Source organism: Arvicanthis niloticus, chromosome 7, assembly GCF_011762505.2.
Source record: "Arvicanthis niloticus isolate mArvNil1 chromosome 7, mArvNil1.pat.X, whole genome shotgun sequence".
Lineage (NCBI taxonomy): Eukaryota > Metazoa > Chordata > Mammalia > Rodentia > Muridae > Arvicanthis > Arvicanthis niloticus.
Window position 1 is genome coordinate 52099890 of NC_047664.1, and position 26486 is coordinate 52126375.

General features: G+C 36.1%; 1 protein-coding gene across 4 annotated transcripts in view; it reads right to left on the reverse strand.

The window, feature by feature from the left end:
* Positions 1–26486, reverse strand: part of Kcnip4 (potassium voltage-gated channel interacting protein 4) — a 1049546-nt gene that overhangs the window by 439389 nt on the left and 583671 nt on the right. The window contains exon 1 of one of the 4 annotated variants that reach the window (XM_034508321.2): positions 16538–16787. The exons of the other annotated variants lie outside the window; for them this stretch is intronic. Coding sequence (XP_034364212.1) covers positions 16538–16637 — 100 coding nt within the window. The 5' untranslated portion in view covers positions 16638–16787. Of the gene's footprint in view, positions 1–16537; positions 16788–26486 lie in introns of those variants that run through there. 4 annotated transcript variants of the gene reach the window in all.

The following is a 26486-nucleotide window of genomic DNA, read 5'->3' on the forward strand; positions in this document are numbered from 1 at the left end:
AGATCAGAGCTCTCCTGATGTAATTATCTCTGACTGATCACTAGAGGGGCATCTGAACATTTGCTTAGATAATCCTCTAGGTGCCCCACAATCAGGTCAAGTCGACAATCCACATTAACCATTATAGTCATTATATTTTTGATATGTGGTTTAAGACAGTTAGACCTTGTCACTAATGCAAAGGGTCATGATAGATCAAAAAAGCAGCAATCATATAAGCAACTGTCCTTTTAAATTTCTTGCTTAAGGTTGGCCACGATACTAGATACTACTTACTGAGTGTATAATCTTACAGAAAACTAAAGTTGAAATATACTGAAGAAGTTACCTGAGCTAGGTTACTTAGAAGCAGAACATGAGGCATATTTTTTGTCCACATGGTTTATGGGTAAAATGTTCTAGAGGAATGATGGGGATAGGATGGAGAAAGACAGAGGCAGGTGTCAGGATATTTTAAGTGAAGTATTACTTTATTCTTATTTGTGAGGAGCTCTAATGAACTAGTATGCGTACAGTGGCTAGCCTGCTTTGAGTTCCAGTAGTGATGTGGGGAATGGGGTCTCCCCTATACCTTAGCTACAACTAACTACTCTAGTGTAAAGCTTCAGAGAAAGTCATCACTGATTTCTCTCAGTGGCCATCATAAAACATCTGTCAGGGAAAGAGTCTTCATGGTTACCATGGATCTTGGCAGCTACTACCTGAGATTCAGCTTCCATTAGCTCAAAATGCTTCATGAGGGTTTTTCATCATCTCCCTTTATCTGCTCTGTCACATATCACTGTATTATGCCTTTACAGAAGACACAAATGAGCACTTCCTCTTCCCTAGATGTCCTAGGTTGATCTGTTAGCATCTATTTTAAACCTGAATATTACTTCAAACAAGAATAACAAAGTAAAGCCTGTATGACCCTCTTTTTATCTTACTTTTAATGAACAGATAAAATAATTTTAATTACAAGCATCATTTAAATGATGTCTGATGAAGTTGCAAGTTGCTTGCAAACAGTTGACTTCTGCCAGTAGTTTAAATGATCCCCATTCCAAGTCTTATTTAGACTAACACATTTGCATGCTCTATGAATAAATAGTTGCTCAGAATCTCAATTCAGTGTCCAAATCGCTGCACTGTCTAAATGAGGCAGTTTGGGTTTCTGGGAAATTACTGCATATACCTAGTTTCTTTTTATCAGACATAAAATCATAAAGGAAAATACACTTTGATGTTAGGAAGCAGTTAATGAGCAACTGTCTGTCATGGAAAAACAAGTCTAGAAACTATAGGAGCTAAAATGTTAGAAAGCAACAGAATAAGCGCCTATAGCTCAGCTCTGCACGAGATAATGACTACCTTGGCTTAGAAGGATACACTGCAATGGTAAGAAGATGCTTCATAAGGCATGGCAATGATCCTCACTGAAAATTCTTCACTGCTGGACTTGGGACCTATATTTCCATTTTCACTTGCCTCATTCCGTTTCTTTTCCATTTAAATGCAGATATAAAGAGGATGCCCCATAATATCTTCTACTTATCTTGCATGACTCCATTTCCCCTTATCTCTTTTACTTTGCATATTTTGAAGGCCAGTTTCACAGACCTCAGCACTGGAAGCAGAATCCCAGTGATCAGAGGATATGGAGCAAATGAAATGTGTGATTGGATCCTATGAAAAGTGTGCCTAATGTAGAGAGTAAAATGTATTAGATACTGGCCTGTGAGAAGGATGTTACACCTGTTTGCTATGACATAATGATGGGTGGAACAGCTAAAAATTAAAGTAGTATATAAAAGAGCCCTCTCGACTCTAAAAGTGACAAAATGGGGAGCTCAGGCTTATTATTTAGGATAAAGTTTCCTATGAAGCAGAGCACTTCTTGGAAGTACTTTCACTGACAAGTGAATGCTTCAATAAATGGGACAGTTTACATCTTATTTTAAACCTCAGTCAGAAGCATTTCTCCTCAATGACACGTTTTCCAGATAAACCCTTCCAGATTTGGTGTCTTTGGAAACCTTTGCAAATGTCTTCCCATTCATCAGAGAAAGGGAGGGAAGCATCAGGGTTATGGATTTATTCTATCATTTAATTTTATTATATGCTTTGGGGGGCTAAAATGTTAACCTCTTTTTGTGAATAAGAGAACTGAGGCATAATTAAAACAGGTCAATATAAAAAGAAAATAATAATAATGTGAATTAATCACAGGACAGGGTCTAGGATGTAATCCAACACTTCAGATGTTCACGATCTTTTCACTATTCTGCGTAGCAAATACATTAATCCATCTTTCAAAGGTATTCTGTATGAGGTTAATAGGAGGCAAGCATTGTTTAGATTAAACAAAAGCAGGCTGCTTTGTTTTCAAGCTTTGTTAATGTCTTTTAGTGTTCTAGTGTGTTTGGAGTTTCTCAGGAGGGCCTATACCTCAGGGTGTCCACAGTCCTTTACTGGGTGTTTACAGATCCTGTACGAGGTATCTACAGATCTTTTGCAGAGTGACCTTGCCCTATCAAATATGTCTAGCCTTTGAAAAACCCTGAAGACATTTTAGAAATGGTCTTTATTCCAGAAATACTGTACAAACTAGAGGAGATACACGCTGATGTTCTAATGACTTCAGTTTTTATTTCACAAATGTTGGAGTGCCTCGAGTTTGCATTTATTTTCCAGATGATAATCATAACTGCTAATGGAGGCACAATGATACACATTCAGGTCAGCACATTTCACACATCTGAAAAAGCAATATATACTGGTTACAAGAACCCTTAGTATATTCTTTTCCTTCTGTGACACACCCACCTTCTGCTCCTTTCATGCCTTTATTATTGGAAAGTCTAAAAGATTCTACCTGTAGTTTATCAAAAAAAAATTAGAAGAAAAATACTATACAATGTGAGTTACTAGCAGTACAACTCTGGTCAATGCAGAGCAAGCATGTCCTCTGGGTTACTTCTTGCTTGTGACTACATGTGATGTAGAAGACGTTCCTCCTTATACTTTACCATAATTCTATGAGAAATTCTTATACACATTTGCTTACATCAAATACCAGTTGATTGAGTCCAGATGAAAATGCAAGATGGATCATGAGACCAAGTTTCTTCATGAATGATAGTTGAGGGAAATTACTTGGGGCCTAAGTTCTTTGAAATTATGGACAGTATCTTATTTAGGTTGAATTTCAAAATGGCATAAAGCCTAAAGTAGTAAATTTTTCTCCTACCTCAATTTTCTTAATTGGAATCTATGGCAGCCTAAACTTCTATGCTATTATTAGTCAAAAAATCCAGTAATAAAAAGAAAAGAGATACCTGGATGATCTCTATAGCTACATTTTTATAAAGTAAATTGGAAGGAAAGAAAAAAAATGTATGGAAAGTATTGAGAATTCCATTTCTGCAGTACATTTAGTGGAATCTCTGCACTCCTGGGAAGCCTCGTTTTATCAGTCCTTCCTACTTTAATCTATTTCCCATATTAAATAATTCCTACCTGAGTTTCGCATGAATGGCTTGCGGGCAGCTGCAAGCAGGCTGCTGCTAGGGAAAGAAAATTACTGATGCTCAAATGTGAGGGAACATGAGGATTTCCAGAAGAAGCAACCCCTGATCCTTTTCATCCTTCCTCACAAACCTATGCTCAGACCAGTCTTCCCTTTTGGAGCTCATGAGGAAAAACACATCACGGTGTGAATATCATGTGTTCCTAAGAGTGCTGCTTCTAAGAAGCTGTAGCAAATAAGCATCTCGTTTAGGTAAGTGGGTCTGAACAGCCAAACAACTTTTACAACCCACTTGACTTCCCAGTATGCACAAACACAACTCTTTTTCATCTATGCTGAAAATTTTCTCTTAAAGTTAGAATGACGTCTTTATTCCATAAGAATCTAGTGTTAGCTCCAAGATATTCTTCTCAATTCTCTTGGTTTTAAGGTAAACACAAATTTACAACTCTTCAATTTTAAATAATTTTTGTAAACCAAAAATATCTTTAATTGGTATTCCTATGTTCCAAAGTACTTTTCTCTTTTTAGGAAAAAACCTGAATATTTTATATAGATATTAGAAGCAACTGGTAATCGTTATATGGATGCATTGGAAAGTGTGCATGTTCAAAGAAGAAGCAAAATGTCAGAGTTCCTCTTCTCCATCATATGTACAGATTTTTTACTGAGAACTTTATTGTGTATACCATTTCAAAACTTATTTCTTAACTACAAATTTACATTAAAAAATTTTAATTTGCTAGGTTCATGAGAATCATGGAAGGAAGAAAGTTGATCTAAATTCTTGCCTAAACTGAATTACAAATTGAGTCTTATCTAGTAATATGATATAGACCAGGCAAGGCAGAAACTAAACTTAAAAAAAAAAAGCAAATTTCAGGGTGAGGTAGCCTGGAAACCATGTGAATTATGACATAGCCTTTCCTAAGTCAGAAAAAAAATATATAACCCAGTGAGCAAGAACCAGTGAGGGGGCAAAGATAACCATTCTAATTCTAATTCTGGTACACCAATTAAATAGTGATTCTTCGATGAAAACAACACAAGAGCTGTATTTTATAAAAGAAGAAATAGAATATCAATGTAACTTTTCTGTAATCACATAGTTGGTTAGGATGTAAATCATAGCCAAGACATTTCTATCCAATGGTACAACATGTACTGTTTTGACCATAGACAATTTTTATTCTTTATGTAATGTTCTACTTTTATGACACCCCCTTTCTTCCTCTATACTTTCACACATGGTTAAATATAAAGACCCATCCCAAGGAACCTCCAAAGGTCGTGCCACAAAATATTCTGTCTTCACAACGGACCAATGTTTACTAACTGATGTTTCATGGCTTAGGTTATTAGAGAATATAAATATATGCAAAACATTAGCATTTTCACCCCTGAGTCTAGCTAGCATTTGTTCATATGAGCTTGTATATAAAAGTATGAAAGTGTTCAAGCACATGCAAAAATTTTCCAGCACACTAAGTTTAGCAACCACTGAACATGTGGTTTGGTTGTGGGATACAGAATCTGTGATTAATAGATGACAAATTTTTCTAAAGGGATTAGCGGCTAAAAACGAAAGACAGAAGATAAGTACAAACACATCAACATTAAAATAGTCTCATGGAAAAAAGCCTTTTTTGTGTGTATGTTGGGGGTTTGTTCGAAACATTCTTAGCATATAGCCTAGGCTGTCAACAAACTTGTAACTTTCCTACTTTGAACTGTTGAATGGTAAGATTATAGGTGGAGTTACTATACCTTGAATTCTATTCCACTTGTGAAGGCATAGTATATAGACAATCATGATTGTGAAGTTTACTTGTCAACTTGATGACATGTAGAATCTTCTGATGCATGGGGACCCTGGCACATGTGTGTGGGATTATTGGTTTGGTTCACTGAGATGAGAAGACATGCTTCATAAGGTGACACTAGTCCTTTGGTTGGGATCCTGGACCACAGTGTGGGAAAACAAAAGAGGGGTAATGGTGGGAACTTAAGCTTGCCACATAATTTCATTGCTTGCTTTGTGGTGTGGATATGATCAGTGGCTTTAGGACACTGTAATCCTGACTTCTCTGCTCTGATGGGCTGTACCCTCCAACAGTGAACCAGAATAGATCCTGTCTTCTTTAAATTTCTTTTGTCAAATTAGGTGTAAAAAGAAACTAATATAAAACCTATCAGGAGAACATATGTTCTTCTGACATATTGAGCAGTTACCTCAAATGCAATCTGAGACTACTGAGTTGAGCATTTTCATCATGACATATCTGTCAGTATTTGTCAAGATTTGTTGAATCCCCTTGCTGAGAACCCTACTAGATACGTTGGCTTATAGTATACCATTGTGGGTACACCATAGATAAAGCAGATTTTTCAGTGGTTTTCATTTCCTTATTTGAAGAGATTATACTTTTCTTGTCTAGTTCAATTTAATTTTTCATTGCAGTGCCTCTATGATTTGATACACAGTGCCTACTTTTTTTTTCATCTTGGTAACTGAGGAATGTTTGTGTACTGAGGAGATGGCTCCAATTTCTTCAGTGGCTTTCCATTCTCTAATGTGGCTGTCTTTGTCTTTGAACATGACTGGTAAAAGCAATATTTCTGTAATGGACCCAGGAATGAACATACTTTATGTTAGTCAGAAGAGGCTTCTTTTCAAAGAATAACTACAAATCTCAATGAGCATTCAGCATTCCTTGGCAACCATCTCACATTTACTGAGTAAATTAACTTTGCCCAGGCTGGAGTCTTGCTCCCTAAAACATCCTCATTCTCCATCTCCTAAATATTTCCTCCTCTTTCTGCTTCCAAATAAGGCAGAAGAGAAACAATCAATCAGATTAACTTTTTATGAGGGTACTATTGCCAACACTAATATTCTGCTTTTTGACTGATTGTAGAATGTGACACATAAAAAGTTCTCCCTGTAACTAAAGCCAACTCCTCCACTGTATCTGGGATATCAGCAGTATTTCTTCATGAACCCACAATAACAGAATAACAAGTGGAAGGTCACTAAATATAATTCATGAATGAAAAGTGGGAATTTTAGAAGTGAAAGCTTTCCCCTGTTCAAAATGAAGAGAACAAACAGTAGTAGGATAGATATTTCTAGAGTTCATCTAAGTAGCACACATTTAATAAACATGTCCAACATAAATGATGCCAACCTCATTTCCTCAACAGCTTCTTATGCTGTAATTTAAGAGTTAATGGTCACTTCTTAGAGCACATATTAACAAGGAGGTCTGATCATTGTCTGCCCATCCTATTAATCTTCACAAGAACTATACACTAAAGCATGATGAACTGATGCTCAAATGTGGGGTCGAGCTAGTTGCTGAAAATCATATTGTAAGTAAAGAGGAACACATGCCTACCTGGTGGGGAAGTCCCTGACTGCTCCTCTCAGCCATGATTCAGAAAGTCCTTGAGACAGAGACAAGTCTAAAGAATGAGTGGGCTATTCCAATAGGCAAGAACACTACTGAAGTAAGCAATGCATGTAAGTAAGAAAATCAGCATGTGCACATTCTGTTAGTCTTTAGGAAGACTGGCCATGAAGTTGAAGAGAAGCACGTGGACTCTTAATAGGAAGGTCATAGCTAGCAAGACTGGCTCTTGTTTTCTGTGTCTTAAACATGGAATTTAATCATTGCCAGATCTTCCAAAATTACAATAGGAACATATCTTTGGTATACTTTGATTAATTTTTTTTGGGATTTAAAGAATATGTAATTTGAGGAAGTGGAGTTTACAAAAGTAAACTAAATCATACGTATAAAATGTTCTTGTCATGGGCTTTAATACTTGGTTTTTAATGTGACATGAGAAGAGTCTCAAGGTACTAAAAAGGCTTTACTCTTTAGACTTAAATTGCTTCCAGGTATATTGATCTCTGCTCTGTGTATTTCTACCTTCTTAGCTAGTTAAACTTGGCTAAAATAAGTTTGTTCTTTAGGTAGACAGCCTGGATTCAATATCTGATTGACCATTTCAGAATGTGGTATTCAATGTTTAAAACTTTATGGCCATACATTCATATGCATTCTCTTTGGTTAAAATTTCAATCATAACGGCTAATAAATATTATTGTCAAAATGAATTGGGCATGTAGTGTCTCAGACAGTGCATGGAATTTGTTCAACAAAGTGCATCGCAAATGGCCATTGATGATATTAGCATCCAATGCCTACTCTTGTCTTGGCCCTGAAATGTCCTTAATTTGAGACCCATAATGTAACATCAGATACTCTCCTTCAGAATGAGAACTTGGAAATTGCCATTCTACTGTTTCTTCTTAATCATTAACAATCTACAACAATGAGAAAAGAATCTTGATTTACTGCTTAAGTGAACCAGGATACGTTATTTCCATTATTCTGTGACACAACATTCTGGCCAGCTACTGTTTTCTTCAAGTTACTTGATACTAGGGAATAAAAAAATTCCTTTACCTATTGCCTTGAGAATAAGATAAGAAGAAAAAAGCAATAGTATGAAAAAATCTAAACAATATATTTTTAAGTAAATAAAGAATCAGCATTTCTATAATTATGGCTAATAAGATTATTCTTTCAGGGCTTTGCAAAAATTAGATTCTAAAATGTATTAAATGTTTAGCTCCTCACCTAGAATATAATTATTGTTATATTATAGATAGTGTAATTATTATAGTATCTATGCTTCTAAACAGTGTTGTGATTTCTAAGAAGTCAATTAACCTTCCTAGGTCTCAATTTATGCAGAAAATGAGGGGGTTAGGTAATAATTGCATAAATCTTAGTTCCTAAAATTTATATTTTAATATAAATAGCTGGAGAAGTAAATGTATTATTCTCCTCTCAATTTGGAGTATGCTCAATTTAGATATTTAATCACTGATTTTCATATGTGAGGGAGGAGAAGCTACTTAGAGTGAGGCAATATAATATGGTTTTCCTTTTGTGAGACATATTTTCACCAGCACTGTCCTGATTCTTCTGCGTTGCAAACACATGAAAAAGGTGATTTGGCTTTTAAAAAATCTCTTCTCTAAACAGGTCATATTATAACACTTGATGTTGTTCCTAATGATGCAATTAAGAATTGGTTGTTATACCATTGTGTTGAAACTGCCTGTTAAATAACAAGACAGGATCCACTCACAGGCTGTGGTAGGCGGATGTGCAGACTTTGCTTAACAAAAATGGTTTGGAATATGACCACATCCTAAAGCTCAAAACAAATTAGACACTTATTCAAGATAAAGGAAGTTTTACAAGAGGCAATGCATCTACATCCTGACAAGTGTCTGGGAGTAGGTATCATAGAGAAGATTTCATATAAAGACTCCAACTGGCAACTTTTATAGAGAAGAAGTGATGCCAAGGGATAAACAGAAGCTGCAATAACTGTCTAGAGACTATATGAAACTCACTACTTCAGGGACTTCCCAGGATCAAAAATAAGATCCTGTGGCTTGTGATAGTATAGCATGATATAACCTTAACTATGCTGCCATTGCTTCTACCTATACCCTGGCAAATCTACAATGCTTCAACTAAACTAGACTCTCAACTTTTAACACAGAAAGCCCTGACTAGTTTACAGCTCATAAACTGGGCAGGCCTGCTACTTGGAAGAAATGCTTGTCAGATATTTCCTTCTGCATCATACATATTTATTTTTTTCATGTATTTTCATACAAACTAGTGCAATGTAATGCCTTTCTCTAATTACTCTGTCACAGAACCATATTTTTGTCTTGCTATAATTATCTTCATTTTTATTTATTAAATATTAGTTCACACACATATATTAATTTATCTTTTTGTCTTGTTTCTTCAATAGTATATTCACAAGAACTAGAAATATGTTTGTTACTGTAAGTTAATGTGTTGAGGATAGCATATGAACCATTATACAGACGTATATTTAGCAAATGAGTAAATAAATTAACTATTTTGTCTCCTGCATACGTTTTATAATTAGTATCTTGACATTTAGTAGATGACATTAAAAGAAAAGAAGTCTCATCTACCTTGCTTACAGCTTGTTTCTATGTTGTCTAATCTTTGGGACTGGTATTTTAAGTTTTCCCAACAAATGACCTTATACATTTATCATGAAAGGATCTCATACAAAAGTTTAAAGAAATTTAGGGAATTTTGTCCTTTATGAGAGAAGCAGCCATCAAAACTTATTTTAAACTTAAGAGCTGAAGAGATGGTCCAATAGTTGGGAACACTTATCAGACTTCCAGAGGACCTACATTTGATTCCTGAACCAAATGGCAGCTCACACCTGTCTGAGCTGTCACTCCAGTTTCAGAGCGTCTGACACCCTCAATAATTCAGCCAAAGCATCAATGAACACACACACACAAAAAAAAGTACAAAAAACTTATTAAACTCAATGCAGTTGACCATTGCCAGCTTCCCAATAGCAACCATTCTTCAGACAACTTTAACCTTGTCTCAAAGCATTAAAAAACACAAGCATAGCTCTCACTTCCTTAGCAAGCAGAGTATAGCTTTTGGTTTCAGATATTGAGTGCTGGCTTCTAATGTTTAGAATGAAAGCTAAGGTGTCTAGCTATAATGGAAACACATACAAATAATTTATTCTAATGTAGGTAGATGTCTACGCACATATAAACAGCAACTCATCCCAAACCACATAAGAATAAACAAAAGTAGAGTGACAATTTCAACTGAAGACAAAATGAAACTGAGGCAATAGTGGTTCCTTCTCATGAACATAGAGCATCTACATGTGTTAGAATTGAGACTTCATTGGTGATGATCTTATTTCCTTGGATTTGGCTGTACTTTGTGCATTTAAATTCTATGGTATTGATATAAGAGCTGAAACTTACAATTGATATATTAGGAATGAGGTTTATCTTATGATAAGTGTTCAGAAGTATTCAAATTTTTTTAAAGCAAATGATCCAAAAGCGGTGACTTTTTTATTATTATTATTCTGAGGATGAGAAGTAGGTATTCACTCATGCTAGGCAAGTGCACTACCACTAAGTTATATTTCAAACTACTGTTTTGATTAGATAGGTGTCGCTGTGCAAGCAACTCAAACTGGTTTGGAATGCACAGTGTAGCACAGAGTGGCCTTACATTTCTAATCTTTCTGATTCTTCCTCCTTAGTACTAAGAGTGTAGACATGTATCACGACACCTTTGAGTTTTAGATAGGATGTTAGGGTGGATCCCTGTGAGATTATGGCAATAGAGCAAGTACTGAGAAAGGAAATGGCCAACTCTCTGATTTTAATAATTAGGACAATGAACATCTAGAATGACTACATAAACATATATGCATTTGGAATTTAACCTTGACACTGTAGAAGTTCACTCCCTGAGCCACTAACTGTGCAGGCTATCATGCAGTAACTAATATCTACTATAAAACTTAAATGGTAAAGTCTTAATGATGTGAAACACTTCAGGTATGTTTGACAAATTGAGTCCAAAGCTCTCTATACTGCACCTGTATCTAATGTGGATGATATACTGGCAGGCAACACCACTGTCACCTACGCTGGCAGGCAACACCACTGTCATCAGATCTCTAGAATGCCAAGCTTCAGAATGATCAGTTTACTAGATAGAAAGCTGCAATTAAGATAAGAATTTTATAGAACTGAGGTCATGCTTAAAGTTTATCTTCTGACTGTAATTCATTCTGCTTTTATTTTTAAAAATAGTTCTGAAGGAAAGAGGGATTTTCAGCTCTGTAGGACTCAGTTTTTTAATGTGTGGAATGATTGACTTGATTCAGGTAATTTCTGATTCCATTTTGTACAGTCTTGATAAGTCAAAACATTAATTAAATAATTTCTAACACACCATCCCTTATCTTCTCTTCTTCCTCATATTTTCAGTTCATTATCATAGATATGTCAATCCCCAATGCATCTATATAAATGTAGATGTGAAAATTAAAATTATTTTTAAATTTTATAGGAAATTTTGTAAAGAATGGTCATATTACATATAACTTATTTATGTTTTTTAAAATCCCATTTGAAGTCCTTACCCTCTGTAGTCACAATGAATGCCATTTGGATCAGTGCCCACATCTATTATAACACTGACACTAATCTATATTTCTTTGTCATTACTTCATGAATTTAAGCAAGCTCTTATATTTTACCTAAACTGTCAGCTACACTTCTGAAAAATACCAACATCTGAATTCTTGCATATTTGACAGGATGCACTGGGGATGACATAGGTAGCCTTCTTTCATTCTATTTGCAAGTCCTTAACTGAAGCTTGTATTCATCCCAGACTCTATTCTCTCCCTGGTAGCTAGAACTACCTATGTTCCTTTTTGTTTTATATTTTCTAATATAAAACAAGAATAAATAGGTTGTGTGGATAACTGTCCAAATCAAAGCTTAAAACTCAAGTGAGGCTATGTTCAGCTCCTAATGATTTTTGGTGCATTATTTCAGAATGCTACTACCACACGGTTGTATGTACCATACCATTGGTACACCTGCCATTCTTCCAATCAACCTACTCAACATGACTCTAATCCTGTTATTAGAAAGTCTCCACACTGGATAACAGCAAATTTAATTTCTTTTTTCCCCCAAGAATGACAATTGTCTTATTTTCAGCAATCTTCCCATCATTCCCAAACAAAAAGAGATTCTGGTCTTAGTTTTCAAGTGTACATTTATACTACTTCTACCTCCATTTCATCCAGTAACCTATAGAAATCTCATGTAGTTGATAAGACAAACTTTAGACTCTTTTTTATGGCATGTTTAGTGCATTATAGCCAACAAAGGTTTATAGAGTTTGGCTACTCTGTATACCTGATTTAACATTGTCTTCCTGCCTCAAGATTATTGGCTATTGTCATTCTAATGTAATATGTGGTATATTAGGATTATGAAACAGAATGAGGAATTTGATGTTCTAAGTTTAAATTTCAGTTTTATGAGTTAGGGTCTCATTAACTCTAAACTACTAAGTAACTTCATATCTAAGATGACAATGCCTATTTCAGAAAACAAAGATGAAATAAAATCTATTATACAATTTATACTATACTATTATAACAATTTTGTTTAACATTAGTCCAGTCTCCATATAATTCTCAGTCAAGTAAGGTATTTATGATGATTTTATAGAATAGATAAGTATAGGATTATAGAGGTCAATTAATAGTCAAAAATCTCAGGATGAACAAGATGTGAAGTTGTGACTATGTTCAAAACAAAATAGCTCTAGTTTCTCTATGTGTAGCCTCTGATTGTACTGATTATTTTTACCTATTAGTCTGCTTTGGGTATTAATGTTTTAGTAATACAGAAAATATTTACTATAATTGATCACTAAAAAGGTTAAATGGTGAAAACATTCTTTAATTCCATTCCCATATGGCATTAAAAGATGGTATGTTGAAGTATACATAGAGTTTAATTTTTTAAATGTCCCAGTATAGAAAGACTTCTCTAAGACAATACGTGCAAATACATTATATTATACTTCTCATTATATTTTTGGAAGGAGGATGCCAGGAGATTGTTTTATAATTTTTTTCCTCATGAATTTCAACTAACACTTTCAGGTGGGAATATTGTCTCCCCACGCCATTCACCACAGTGTTTTGTTTAAATGTGTGTCTGTGTGTCATGTGTATGTCTGGTACTCAAGGAGGCCCGAAGAGGTTGTCAAATATCCTGGCAGTGGAATTACACATGATTGTGAGACAGCATATGGGTGCTAGGAATTGACTCCAAGTGCTCTGCAAGAGCAGTCAGTACTCTAAACTCCTTAGCTGCCATCTTTAGCTACCACTATTTAATTAGAAAAAAATCTTATTGAATTTTAACTAAATTAAAAAATAAGTATAATATCATATGCATATTTGTTACTGAAACTCCATAAATTTTGAGAAACTAGGTAATCAGAATAGGCTGAAATAGTAGCTTGAAATATCAAAATCTAGAGATTTGGGAATTGACATTTCTGTTTTAAGGAACAATTCCCTGGGGTATGATGAATTAGTCTACTGGATGAAAGGAAGGTTAGTCTAACAACTGCATTGTTTACTGTTAACAAGGTAGGCCACTGATACCCTGTCATGCAAAATGATATATGTTACAGAAATTATTGATCTGTAGTTACCTGGTAGACCTATACAATTTATGAAATAGAAAGTTCCATGGAGATTATCAAGACCAGCTTTCTCATCTTAAACTGAGAAAGGTTGACTTGACTTATGAGGTACGACCCAGAGTATGACAGAGGAGACATAATGTATTACTATTTATTTTTTTTCAAGTGAAAGAACTTTACCTTCCAGATGTCAAACTGTTTGTAAATATTTGATGGGCCTATGAGTAGTATATTTGTTTATCCATATGATATATATATATATATATATATATATATATTATATATATACACACAAATATACTGAGACAGAAGAACGTTGACCATCCAATGTTCATTTCTCAATAGAAATGGAAACTTAAAAGAACTCAGAAAGAAGGAACTACAAATTCTTTAAACTTTAATATTAATAATTTATTCTAAAGTACATTTTAATACAGATTAAAGACAAGAAAAATATGTTATATAAATATTGTTTTCTCTCTGACCTTCAGAATACAACACAATATATCATTAATAATGATAATATTAATTCAAGCTATATATTGAGTGATACTCACATTGTTGAACAGTTCTGTAGTGAAATGAAAAGTTTTAAACATTTATGTAAACCACTAAACAAGTCATCCTTAATTTTTAACCAAGTTTAATTTCCCATACTTAATCTCAAGTTCTTTTATAGGACATGTCTACAAATAGAAGTAAGAATGACAAAACAAGTCAGTATCCTCCAACTAGGACATGTGAGATGCTGGGAAAGGAACTCCTGTGGGGAAATAGATCTGAATGAAATGAATATCAGTGCTTCCTTGTTTGTATTAGGAAGTATTCAGGACATGGGCAAAATTTTAATGTTAAATACTGTTTATTCTTCTGATTAGTTAAACTCTGTAATGTTAGAATTGGTATGCAAATTACATGAGTTATAACGTCAACTTATTTCTATCATATCTCCAGGAATTCATTTGGAAACTCTTTAAAAAGTTTAATGACTTTTAAATTCATTATATCTGATACATATTTCACAAGAAAAGACACTATTTATTTACACATCCCATATTGTTTATGTAGTAATATGTATAACTCCACTTTAATATGGTTACTAACATTTTATACTTTAAAAGGATTTTTTAAAAATACTAGAAATCAGATGACAATTTGAACTGATGTTTATAAGACATTTAATTCTCTCTGCAGTGTTATTAGATTGTTAACAATATTACTATCAATACAGTATAAAATTCATGAAAGAAACTGCCCATGCAGATCAGGACAGATTTGCATACAAGTAATAATGGAAAAAGAAGACTGAACATTTCATAGAGGTTAGCAGTCCTTAGAAGAAACAAAAACAAGTTATTTGAGAGGTGAACAAATATGCTTATGAAACAAACAAATCTAACACTACAGTAGCCATCATCACAAAACCAAGAATCAATACCTTGAACATAGAGTGTAAAAAAGGACCATGCTTCTAGCATAAAATAAGATGTAACTAGTCTCCCCAAAGAGCTAATAATTCTGATAATGTCCATAAAGCTTACAGTCTCAAAGACAAGAAAAACCATAAAATCCAGCACAATAAATGGGATGTCCCAGCCATAACCATCAGGTAAAATTATAGTAATGCACACAGAAGTCAAACCAAGTAACCCATTTCATAAAAATACACAAAATATAGTCAATTTAAAAAGCACCGACCATTTCCAAAATTTAGAATTTTTTTTCTCACTTTAAAACTACCAAACATTTTCTTCAGAAAGGGTCATAATATGTATTCCACAAAGTTCCATTAAAATTACTTTAATAAACCTTGCTTTCCACCCCTCCTCCTTCTTCCAATGAGTTATAAATGTAGGTTTCTGGTAACCTACATCAGAGTGACACACTTATTTTAATTTGATCTTTGCTATTTGTAAAGGTAATCATATTTATGTCACATTGTGGCAGCCTTCCTGGGAGAATTAGATTATCTGAAGATCCGAAGCCTTTGCTAACATTCTTTATGTTCACTCAACTTTAGAACTTCCAGTGAGAACAGCCCATCATCACTACACAGCACCAGCGTGAGATGGTTTTCAAAACTGCACTGCCAACTTTTGAGAATCAATGACTGGCTGAACACAAACACATCTCAAATATGTCCTGAGTGATAAGAAAATAGTACTTGAAATTTATGCAGATTCCTGGAGACACACTCAGTCCCTGCAAAGAACACACCTTGCTTTTAAAGGGAGAGACAATGGTTAAGAATGGAGGATCAGTCTCCAGTGAGCATAAATATCAACACTTGCAAAGCCACTGCATGTTTAGAATCCATGTTACAATCTGTCACATGAGTTGGGGATTCACTTCTCCCTAGAGTCTCAGTGAGATTGTAAAATAGATAACATCAACACCCCTGCAGAAAACCTCACGAGAAAGCTTGCTCCTCAGTGTCCAATCTTAAGCCATAAGAATTCGTACATGCATATCCAGTTCTTTCTTGGCACAAGTGTACCCCACAACATACACAAATACCATTTCCTGTTATAACTGAAAGAGGATAATATACACACAACTCTAATAGAAATAACAGGGACTAAAAGCTCTGACTGTAAGCTGACACATTATCAACCCTTTATTTTCTCAGTTTTGATTCCAGATTCAAAGTGCTTCTCACGATGTTACAGCATACTGCTGCAAAAACATCACTTCAACTTGCCAAAAGTTTATTTTGAAAATCTCCCTTACCCTGAGAAACCTACTTTTCTGCAGGTCCACCCAAGAATCACATTTTTCTGTTCTTATTTCAAGTGCCTCTAACGTTCCCTTAAAGATTTTTTTTTAATTGCAAAACAAGATTTTTACAAGTGACTGAAAAGCACTCCCTTACCTTCTAAACCTGCTTCAATCAGCCCAAACTGTTCCAATAATTTAACAAAAAGCACAATGACGATCAGAACTGCTATCATTTCAAGCCCCTCCAAGTTCATGGTCAGCTAGGTCATGGTCCAGCCACAGCCACTGAGAAGCGCTCCTCACCCTGGCTTTCTTTGTAAAGCCATTAAACTACATTAAGAAGGCTACAGCTGGAGAAGGGAGGAGGAGAGCGGTGAGAGAGGAGGGAGAGGGAAAGGAGAGAGAGGAGAGAGGAGAGAGAGAGAGAGAGGAGAGAGAGAGAGAGAGAGAGAGAGAGAGAGAGAGAGAGAGAGAGAGAGCAAGCATTCATTCTGTTTGCTGTATCCAAGGCCAGAAGTGGCAGCCCAATAAAGTCGAGCCTGTCAGAATTATCACCGTCGTTGTTCTCACTCTTCCACAAGGAGACAGCCATGCATGAAGTAGTAGCGCTCAGATCACGGAAAACGAAGGATGTCTCCAAGAAGGTCCGGAGCAAGCCTGGCGGACAACAGAAGCAGCGCCCCTAGGACTCCACACCTCACCCGCCAGTGGAATCTCAGGGCTGGTCAGTTGCCTTGGAAACAGTGGAAGCAAAGCTGGACTCCTGCTGCAGACAGGACCTGAGAACCTAGTCCTGAGCAGACAGAAAAAAGAAAAGCCTGAACCGCCCACAGGCAGAGGCAGCTTGCATTCAGCCCTTTCTGAACGTACTCTTCAGATAAAACAAATGTGTGTATTTTATCCTACGGAGTGCGGAAAGCAATGGAATGAAGATTCCCTCTCCGAGTGGTTCGTTTTGGATCTGTTCTTTTCATTGAGTCTCTTTATTGTAATGCGCAAGTGTCTTATTCACTTTGAACTAATATTCTGTTTGAGTAGTGACTAGTATTCAAAGTTTGAGACGCTCACAAATATTCTCAGTGTTTGCTGCTATTTTAGCGGTTACCTCCTTCAGCACCGGCTTCTGTTTCAACATATCAAATATGCATTTAGCAGTGTTTACCCTGCATGCTTTTCGCTGCTATAAAAAGTTTGAGAAGAAAAAAAATTGAAGCAAACATCCTTTGGAGTTTCTATGTCTTGTACAAGTTTTCCCCCTCTAAATACTGGCTTAATAGGTAGATCGGATCCAGAATAAAGAACTGGACTGAAGCAAAACAAAACACATGAAAACAAACAACAGAACCCAGGCTAGAAATCAGCACAGAGATTCTACTCAAGTATCCTACTGTACAAATTAACAATCTGGGGACCAAAAAGAACAAGAGACTAGGGGACACAACAAGGTTCAGTTGGGGGTGATTAGGCATACATACCTCAGAGTCAATTAACCTGGATTGAGACCTCCTAGGTCCTGTGGACATTGCTTCATTACATCATGCCTTGATATTCACATTTGTAAATAGGGACATGATAACAAGACCAAGTTGAAGAGTTTGTTTTAAAATTTAACTGAAAACATTTCCAAAGTAAGAGCATCTATTTGCTCAGCTCCTGGCATAAGCCTTCCATATTCATATTTCTGAGGTTGGCTCTGAGATTCAGTTTTCTTACTCAAAAATTTCACATGGCTTCTAATCGATGGACTGAATAAAACCCAAGTTTCTCTGTATAGGCTCCTGGTGGTGTCTTTACCCTGAGGTACCATCCTGGCACTTGCCTTTCGATGTTTCTGTTTTCATCCAGACTATTTACATGATAGCTTTGTTCCTTCTCCAAAATGTATCCTGTACTTCTTTAAACCCAGAGCTTTGTTTATACCATTTTGTCCCTTTGTTGGGAGGAAAGAAAAATAAACAAATAAACAAACCAAATACATAAAACAAAAAACAAAACACAAAACAAAATAATTCTTCATCATCTCTGCTTGTCATATTCCTCAGATTAGTTTATGAAAATTCTAAAATCAGTATTAGATGTAACCTTTTCCTGGTGTATGCCTGTTTGTTGCTACTTTTACTGCTTATGTTAATTATTTGACATTGTCAAACCTCAAGTATTACAGGTACTTGGATGTGGTTTTTTTTTTCCAATAAAAGATGAATGTTGAGAAGACATAAATCATGACTTCATTGCTTACCTTGACAATGCTCCCAGCTGCTACAATTTTTATTAGGGTCCCTCTTCTTACTCCATAGATGTTTATTAGATTATTCTAGTTACCATACATTAAGCAATTACTGCATACTTGCTTTATGTACACTGCTTCCTGCTAGCCACTCTGAAAGTAGGTAAAATTAGACAGCATTTTCAAGGGAAACTTGAAGTCTCGGAGAGCTTAATAAGCAGCAGGTATAAGATCATAACCCTTGTAAATGGCAGGACCAGGATTCATACCCTAGTTCATCTATTGCAGATTGTTATAAAGCCCTGTTATTCCACACATCTTTAAAGACATTAGAAATTCAGACATTAGCACAAGTTCTTATTAGCCTAAGTTAAAGGTTATATTCAATGACCCCTTCAAACTGTTTGGTGACATTCTAATTAATCTATTAACCCAAACTTTAGAACTTGTAGTTGAATTCATGGATCTTGCTTTCCGGTGATTTGCAGGAATAGTATTACTTAAACATGCGTAAGTTAAAAGGGAATTTTTCTGTGTCTACTAAAATGAACTGTGTAAAGCTCCTTTGATTCCACCATAGACAAATGTCACTGGTCATTTTCTGTGCTCTTCTGTAGAGATGATATTAATAGGCTGAGAAATGTTTTTATGCAGAGAGCTTGTGTAAAGTGCACAGTCTGAGTGCCACAAGAAAAGACCCCTTAGTGCCCTATATTGCCTTACCCAGATCTTTCCAGTTTCTAGTTCTTATATAGACCTCATAATCTCAAACATTTGTATTAGATGCTTCCTTTGGCAGGATGTTTTCCAAGATCTTCTCCTGACTAAGAGACTTTATTTATGCTTTGAGACTAAAATGCCCTTTCTATCCATACTACTTGATTTGATTCAGTATACCTCTTCCTGATGCAGGATTCATGACCCCCTGAGTCTCTATCACTTTTATCTCAATTAATGTCATCAGGAAACAAGTGTGTTTGTTTACTTGTTTATCAAATATCACTACTACAAGCTCCAGAACAGCAAGTTCTATTGATAAAGGTAGAGATTTCTATCTGTTGCATCCCTGAGGGGGACATCAAATGCTAGTGTCTGGCACTGAAAAGGCTGAGTATGGTAGAATGAGAGTTTTGGCTACTACTCTAGCATTCCCTAAAAAGCCATCTGCTCTCTCACTGATCTGGTAGAACCAACTTCTTCATGATGTAGTGTTCTGAGTGTGCCTGAGGATTCTGTGAGTCTTCTGTACCTTCTACTAGAATTTCTTACTCCAAGGAGTTGAAGGATCCATTCACAGCAAGACAAAGTCCCATGACCCTTGTTTAGGGTCAGCCATGAGCACTGCAACTTGGAATATCTTCACTGTGCTCTGTCCCAAAGGCTTAATATGAACGAGATTTGTGGTTTGGACAATGTGACCAATGGAAGCAATAACAAGAATAGTCCAAGGAAGTCTCCCTATCCAACATATCTGAAAGTCATTGCTATGTAAGGTGAGAAGTAACTTGGATAAGATCCATTCCTATCCTTTAATTTTTTGCTAGAAGAACAGTGCAGCATAAATAGGAAAAGTGGCTTAGTTCTATGTGTAACTCTTAGCTTCAAGTTACACAGCTTAAATTCAATATAACACATTAATCCATTGTCGCAGATTTCTGTATTTCTTCCAGCATCACCTTTTATAAAGAGGAACATTAGTGCATCCAATAGACACAGAGAAGAAACTCACTTCACTCTAGACAAAGCCAATATTTGCCTTCCCCTGATGAGGGAGTAGAAAGATAAGGGGTGATACTATTTGCAAATGACACATAGGCTGTATAGATACATGATTTGCCCAACCATGGGCTAAGCATGCAGACTGGGCCATCCTTAAACTTTTTGAGAAGGGTAAGATCTTCACTGTCATCTTGTAAGAAGAGGGAAGAGCCTTTGCAAAAGTGAGTGAATTTCTCCAAGTAAGAATCTTGCGAAGCTGATGGCCTAGTACTTAGTGTCATGTTATGTCCCTCTTTAAGTATCCAGCCATGCATGAGGCACCCAACAAAATAATCATCACAGAGTTAAGTAGCTAAAATTTCATTGTTGCCTTTTAAAGATTTCTTGCAATGTTTGAATTAGTAAGATTTCAGATATGAGAAAGTTCTGCGCACCTGCATTCTAGGTGAGTATGGAATGGTATAAGTCAAAGGGGATGATATGGGTAGAGCTGTAAAACCTATCTGCAGTCATGCAAAGATAGCGTGGTTAGTAAAGCCAGAGTTCGAGATCAGAATTCATTTTATAGAGATGTGACAACTGTAATCCTAGTGGTGGCAAGTAAGAGACAGGAAGCACCTCCCCGGGGGTGGTTTCCCTGCCTGTTTATGCAAATTGGCAAGATCTGGGTTCAGTTAGAGACAATTTTGAAAACCTAAGGTAGACCATGATTGGAAAAAAAAACTGGTATCTACCTCCACACATACACATTCATGTGTATATATAGCTGCTCTTATGTATAAATACATACACATATGGCTGACACATGTAATCTACATGTAGCTCTGGAGAGCAAGTAGCACCTAAAAGCAAGAGTTTCAGCAGATTTCAGCTGCAAAAAAGGCTTTATACATGATATATGCTTAAGAAGGTAATAAGGTATACAAAACAAACTGATGCACGTCTTCCAGGTTTTTTTTTTTTTTTTTTTTTTTTTTTTTTTTTTTTTTTAATGCAACTTTCAGGAGCCTTGCTTAGAGTCCAAGGCAACAGTGAGGTTATCCCTTACCTGTCCCCAGAAATAAATGAGCACATTTAATTAAAGATACTCTTATTATTGCAATTCTACCCCTGTATATCCCTATAGTGCAGTTTATTCAAAATCACCAGTTACTGCCAGTAATAAACATTTCTGCTTCATTTTCAGCTACATCGTTTTGGAAGAAAAAAAAGGACCATTGGTTTCTTACAAAATGAGGTGAAAAGTTCCACTTTTATGAACTGAGATAGGAACAAAATAGGGATCCTGTAGGGAAATGCAAATCCAACAACCCTGCTATTGAATCTTACATATGTCAGAATGACTGTCATCAAAATCTTAAGTGACAGCATGTGCTCCAGGATCTGGAACCAGGGAAACACTCCACTATTACTAGGGGGAGTGCAAACTTGTACAACCACTTTGGAAATCAATTTGCTGGTTTCTTAGAAAACTTGGAATAGATCTACCTTAAGACCCATCTATACCACTCCGGGACATAGTCTAAGATGATGTTTCATCAAACCACAAGGACCCTTACCTAACTATGTTCATAGCTGCTTTATTCATAATAGCCAAAAGTAGAGACAACCTAGACGTCCTTCAACCAAAGAATGGACAAAGAAAATGTGATACATTTACACGATTGAATGCTACTCATCCAATAAAAACAAGTACAGCATGAAAGGTGCAGACAAATGGATGGAACTAGAAAACACCATCCTGAGTGAGGTATCCCACACTCAGAAAGACACACATGGTATGTATCACTTATAAGAGGATATTAACCAAAAACTACAGGATAACCATGCTACAATTCACAGACCTACAGAAACTAAATAACAAGGTAGGTCCAAGGGACAATGCTTGGATTTCACTCTGAAGGAGATTCAGAGGTAGATGAAGGGACAGAAATGGGAGAAGGGGACAGGTGGGAACAATTGTGGGAGGACAGAAGGAGAGGGAACTTGGAGAGGAAACTGAAATTGGTGGTGTTTGGGGATCTCTCGGACTAACCAGAAATGTAGGACAAGAGGAATTCTCAGGAATTTATGAGGGTGTCCCTAGATAAGACTCCTAGCAACATGGATTATGGAACCTAAAATGACCACCTTCTGTAAGCAGGCAAGGCTTCTAATGGAGGAATGGGGGCACTAGCATACCTACAAAAATTTCTAACACAAAATTTGTCCTGTCTACAAGACAGAAGTAGAGGTGGAACAGAAACTGAGGGAATGGCCAACCAGTAACTGGCAGAACTTGAGACCCATGTCAAGACACAAAACCAACTGCTGGTATGATCAATGATATTCTTCTAAGCTTGCAGACAGTTATACCTGGCATAACTGTCCTCTGATATACTTTACCCAGTAGCTAATGGAAACACATGCAGAGACTTACAGGCAAATGTTAGTCAGAGCTGTGGAAATTTTTTGGAAGATGGAAGGAAGGATTGAAGGACCAGAGAAGTCAAAGACACCACAGAAGATCTATAGAATCAACTAACTTGGACCCATAGAGAGTCACAAGGGCTGAACCACCAAATAAAATGCATACATGAGACTGGCCTAAGCCTCCCACACGTATCTAACAGACATTTCAGGTTGATCTTTATGTGAGTTCCCTAACAACTAGAGCAGCAAGGGCTGTCTGTGACTCTCTTGCCTGTCTTTGGATCTTTTTCTCCAACTGGGTTGCCTTGTCAAGCCTCAATAGGAGAAGATGTGCAACTTAATATGTCAAGTTTTCCTGCAACTTAATATGCCAAGGCTGGTTGATATACATGGGAAGCTCTTCTTTCTCTGAAGAGAAAGGGTGGGGGATGGTGGGAGAAGAGTAAGAGACAGGAACTGGAAGGAAAGAAGGGAAAGGAGCCTGTAATAGAAATATTAAATAAAAAAAAAAACTAACCAACCAACCAATCAATCAATCAATAAAAATAAAGAAAAGAAGGGATTTTGTTTTTGGGTTGTTTGTTGTTTTTTTGTTTTTACCTCCTCGTGGGTATGGCACTAACAATCACAACATAGAAGCAATAAGGTTTCTCTATATTCTTGTTTCAGAGTCCTAGTTACTTGGACTGAGCAAAAACTAAGCTTCTCTAAATATGATTATACACTCATGATTATACATTGCTTACTCATTTGTTAAATGTGTGATCTTGGTATTATACTTGACGATATGGGTCATAAAAAAATCCTATCCTTGGTATTTACATAGCTTGCAATCCATTAAAATAAAATTGAAAACCTATATAGTGTGTAGAGAGTAACCACTATCCCACAGGTTAGTGAGCTAAGGTAGGGATACTCATACTGAAGTCTTAGGCAAGCCCTATGAGTAAGTATAAGTACTACTTCCTTCTTATAAGGGTAAAATGAAGAACAAACAATGTGTTTGGCTTAGAGTAAGGACTCACCTGAGGATTTACCTAGATCTGGCTCCAGAGATTATAAGTTTATGTTGTGTTAGTTGCAATTATTTTGTACTTGCAGTGTGAAGCAGCAGCGGGTAACAGCCTTTAAGGGAGCCTAGAAAGTACCACCAGAAAACAGGAGCCCATGTAGGAGTTAACGCCAGTGGAAGAGGGCAGACTAGACCCAAACCCAGATGTACAGAAATATCCTTTTACTGGTTGGGTCAGTGGGTGTATGGCAAGGGTAATTTATATTATATGAGCAGTGGAGAAGAAAATTAGTCTTGCTAGAGAATTCACTCAGAGCCTGTAAAAGCTAATGCAATCCAGACTCCTTGCCTAGGTGCTCTCTGGACATTTGTCTTCCCACTTATCAGGCAATGATCCATTCCGACACACAGAGCATCAGTGGGTGCATACATGATCTATGAGATGCAGGGCTAAGATTTTTCACCACATAAGTACAAAATGTTCCTACAAAATAAACTATAAAAAAAATCACACCAGACATTAAATAAAACATGCATTTCAATATTTTAAAGAAATGGTGGTCCGCATTTATGGACCTAGCACTAGGATGGGGAGGATGCTGAAGTTCTAAAGGCCTAACTACCTTTGGAACCCAATGATTGTGCAGTGAGTGATGCAAGGCACTCAGAACAGAAACTGCCACACTGTAAATGTTCAATGAACTGTGGATATATATATATATATATATATATATATATATATATATATATATATCTGTTTATTGACCCTTTTTATACTCTGATGGCTATTCTAATTGCTTTATATCATTTATCTCAATTAAACCATACAACTCAATGAGCTGAGCACTAATACTATTCCCTACTCCTGTGCAGATACAAAAGAAAGAGGTTATCATTAGTAGAGCTGGGACTCTGAAGGAAACATCTTGTTTATGCAAGCTCTTAAGATTTACCATCGTTTCCAACAAAGTCATAGGAGAAAAATTTGCAAAGTCACATACAGAAAAACATGAGGTGCTGCTGACAAGATGATTTAATGGGTAAAGTGATTGAAGGACCCACATAAAACTGTACATTTGTAATCCCAGTCCTCCTATTATGAGGTGAAAGCAGAGACAGGAGAAACCCTGGAAGACCATGAATCAGCTCTCCTGGCTCAAAGAACAGAAACCAACAGAGAGATCCTGTCTCAAACAAGGTGAAGGACAAGACTGATACCAGAGGATATTTCATGATCTCTACACAAGTACTGCAGAACATGTGTATATACATTTCCACAGAGACCCTGTTCCTGCTATTAGAGTTCCCTCATGAGAACCAAGCTGCGCATTTGTTACATATGTGTAGGAGGCCTGGTTCTGTACCATGCATGCTCTCTGGTTGGTAATTTAAAAGTCTCTGTGAGCCCCTGTGGGCACAGGTTATTTTCTTCTGTAGGTTTTCTTGTGGTGTCCTTGACCTCTTTCAATCCCCAAAAGAAAAGCTTTTAAGACTTGTATGTAAACTGATACAAATTTCTTTTTTATACTTAAAGACATTTCAATTTCTGTATTCATGACAGATTTATGTCGCTAATGAACCTCAGACACATACTTCAATGATGCAGAGCCTACAGCCCACAGCTTCCTGCTTGGCTTCATACTCTGTCTCCTAGCTTGGTTCTGTCTCTACTATATTTACACTTTATCTTAGAATGTAATTTGTTAATTGAGGGCCAGTAGTAGTGTACAGACACCTTAATTTTAGTTCACTCACCATGTACAGTGACTAAATCACAATAAAGGAATGCAAATATTAGGAAATGTGATGCTGATTTAGACAGAGTAGATATTTCGCTTTTAGAACTAGTTAAAAAACAAACCAGCAGCCACAGTGACCCTGTTCCCATTATCCCACAAGGGCTAATCTTTATCTAAATCAATATAATGAAACAAACAACAGTTATCTGATACATAATTCATTTATCATGAATTCATGTTAGACTCAAATAATGGAAACAAGATTATTTATGGGACTGTTAAACCCACGAACAATTTCTGCAGATTTAGCTCTACTTAATGGCACTCTAAGTTGCAGATATATATTTTGTCGGATTTTATTTCAAATATTGTGCCTTCTAACCAATTATTCCACATTACAGCTGGCATGCAATTCTTCCTCCTAGTAATAGGGTATTAAATTGTTTATTCTTTTATGGTAGCTAAGGAATACAAATTATGAAAAGTAATATACAACAAACCTCATGACAATCCTTCATATTGCATATGTCTTGTACTTTAATTACTAACAACTCTAACTTAATCACTTGTTAATAAACTCAATTTTCAACCGGAATATTTTCTGTAATAACCATGAAATATTCTATCAAACTAAAATTAAATTTGAATAATAGTCAAATATGTGTTTATTTGAGAAACGTACATAAGATATGGCATTAGTGAGGCCACACTGAAAAGAAAAATATATAATCAATGAAAAGAATACAGACTGGAAGTGGTAAAGTCGGTGAATCACATGGCATGCTAAATAAACTTTATTACACCCAAAGCCACCCACATATGAAAACAGTTTTGGAAAGTCATCAAACCAGTTCAGTCAGGCATGACCCACTGGCTTGTAAATCAAGAGTGACATTCTAAGCTATGTTACTGTCACACACTGTTTCTATATTTAATCATTTTTTTAAAAGTTAGCATACAATCAGTGGTTTTCCTTTTAGCATTTTTGTGCATA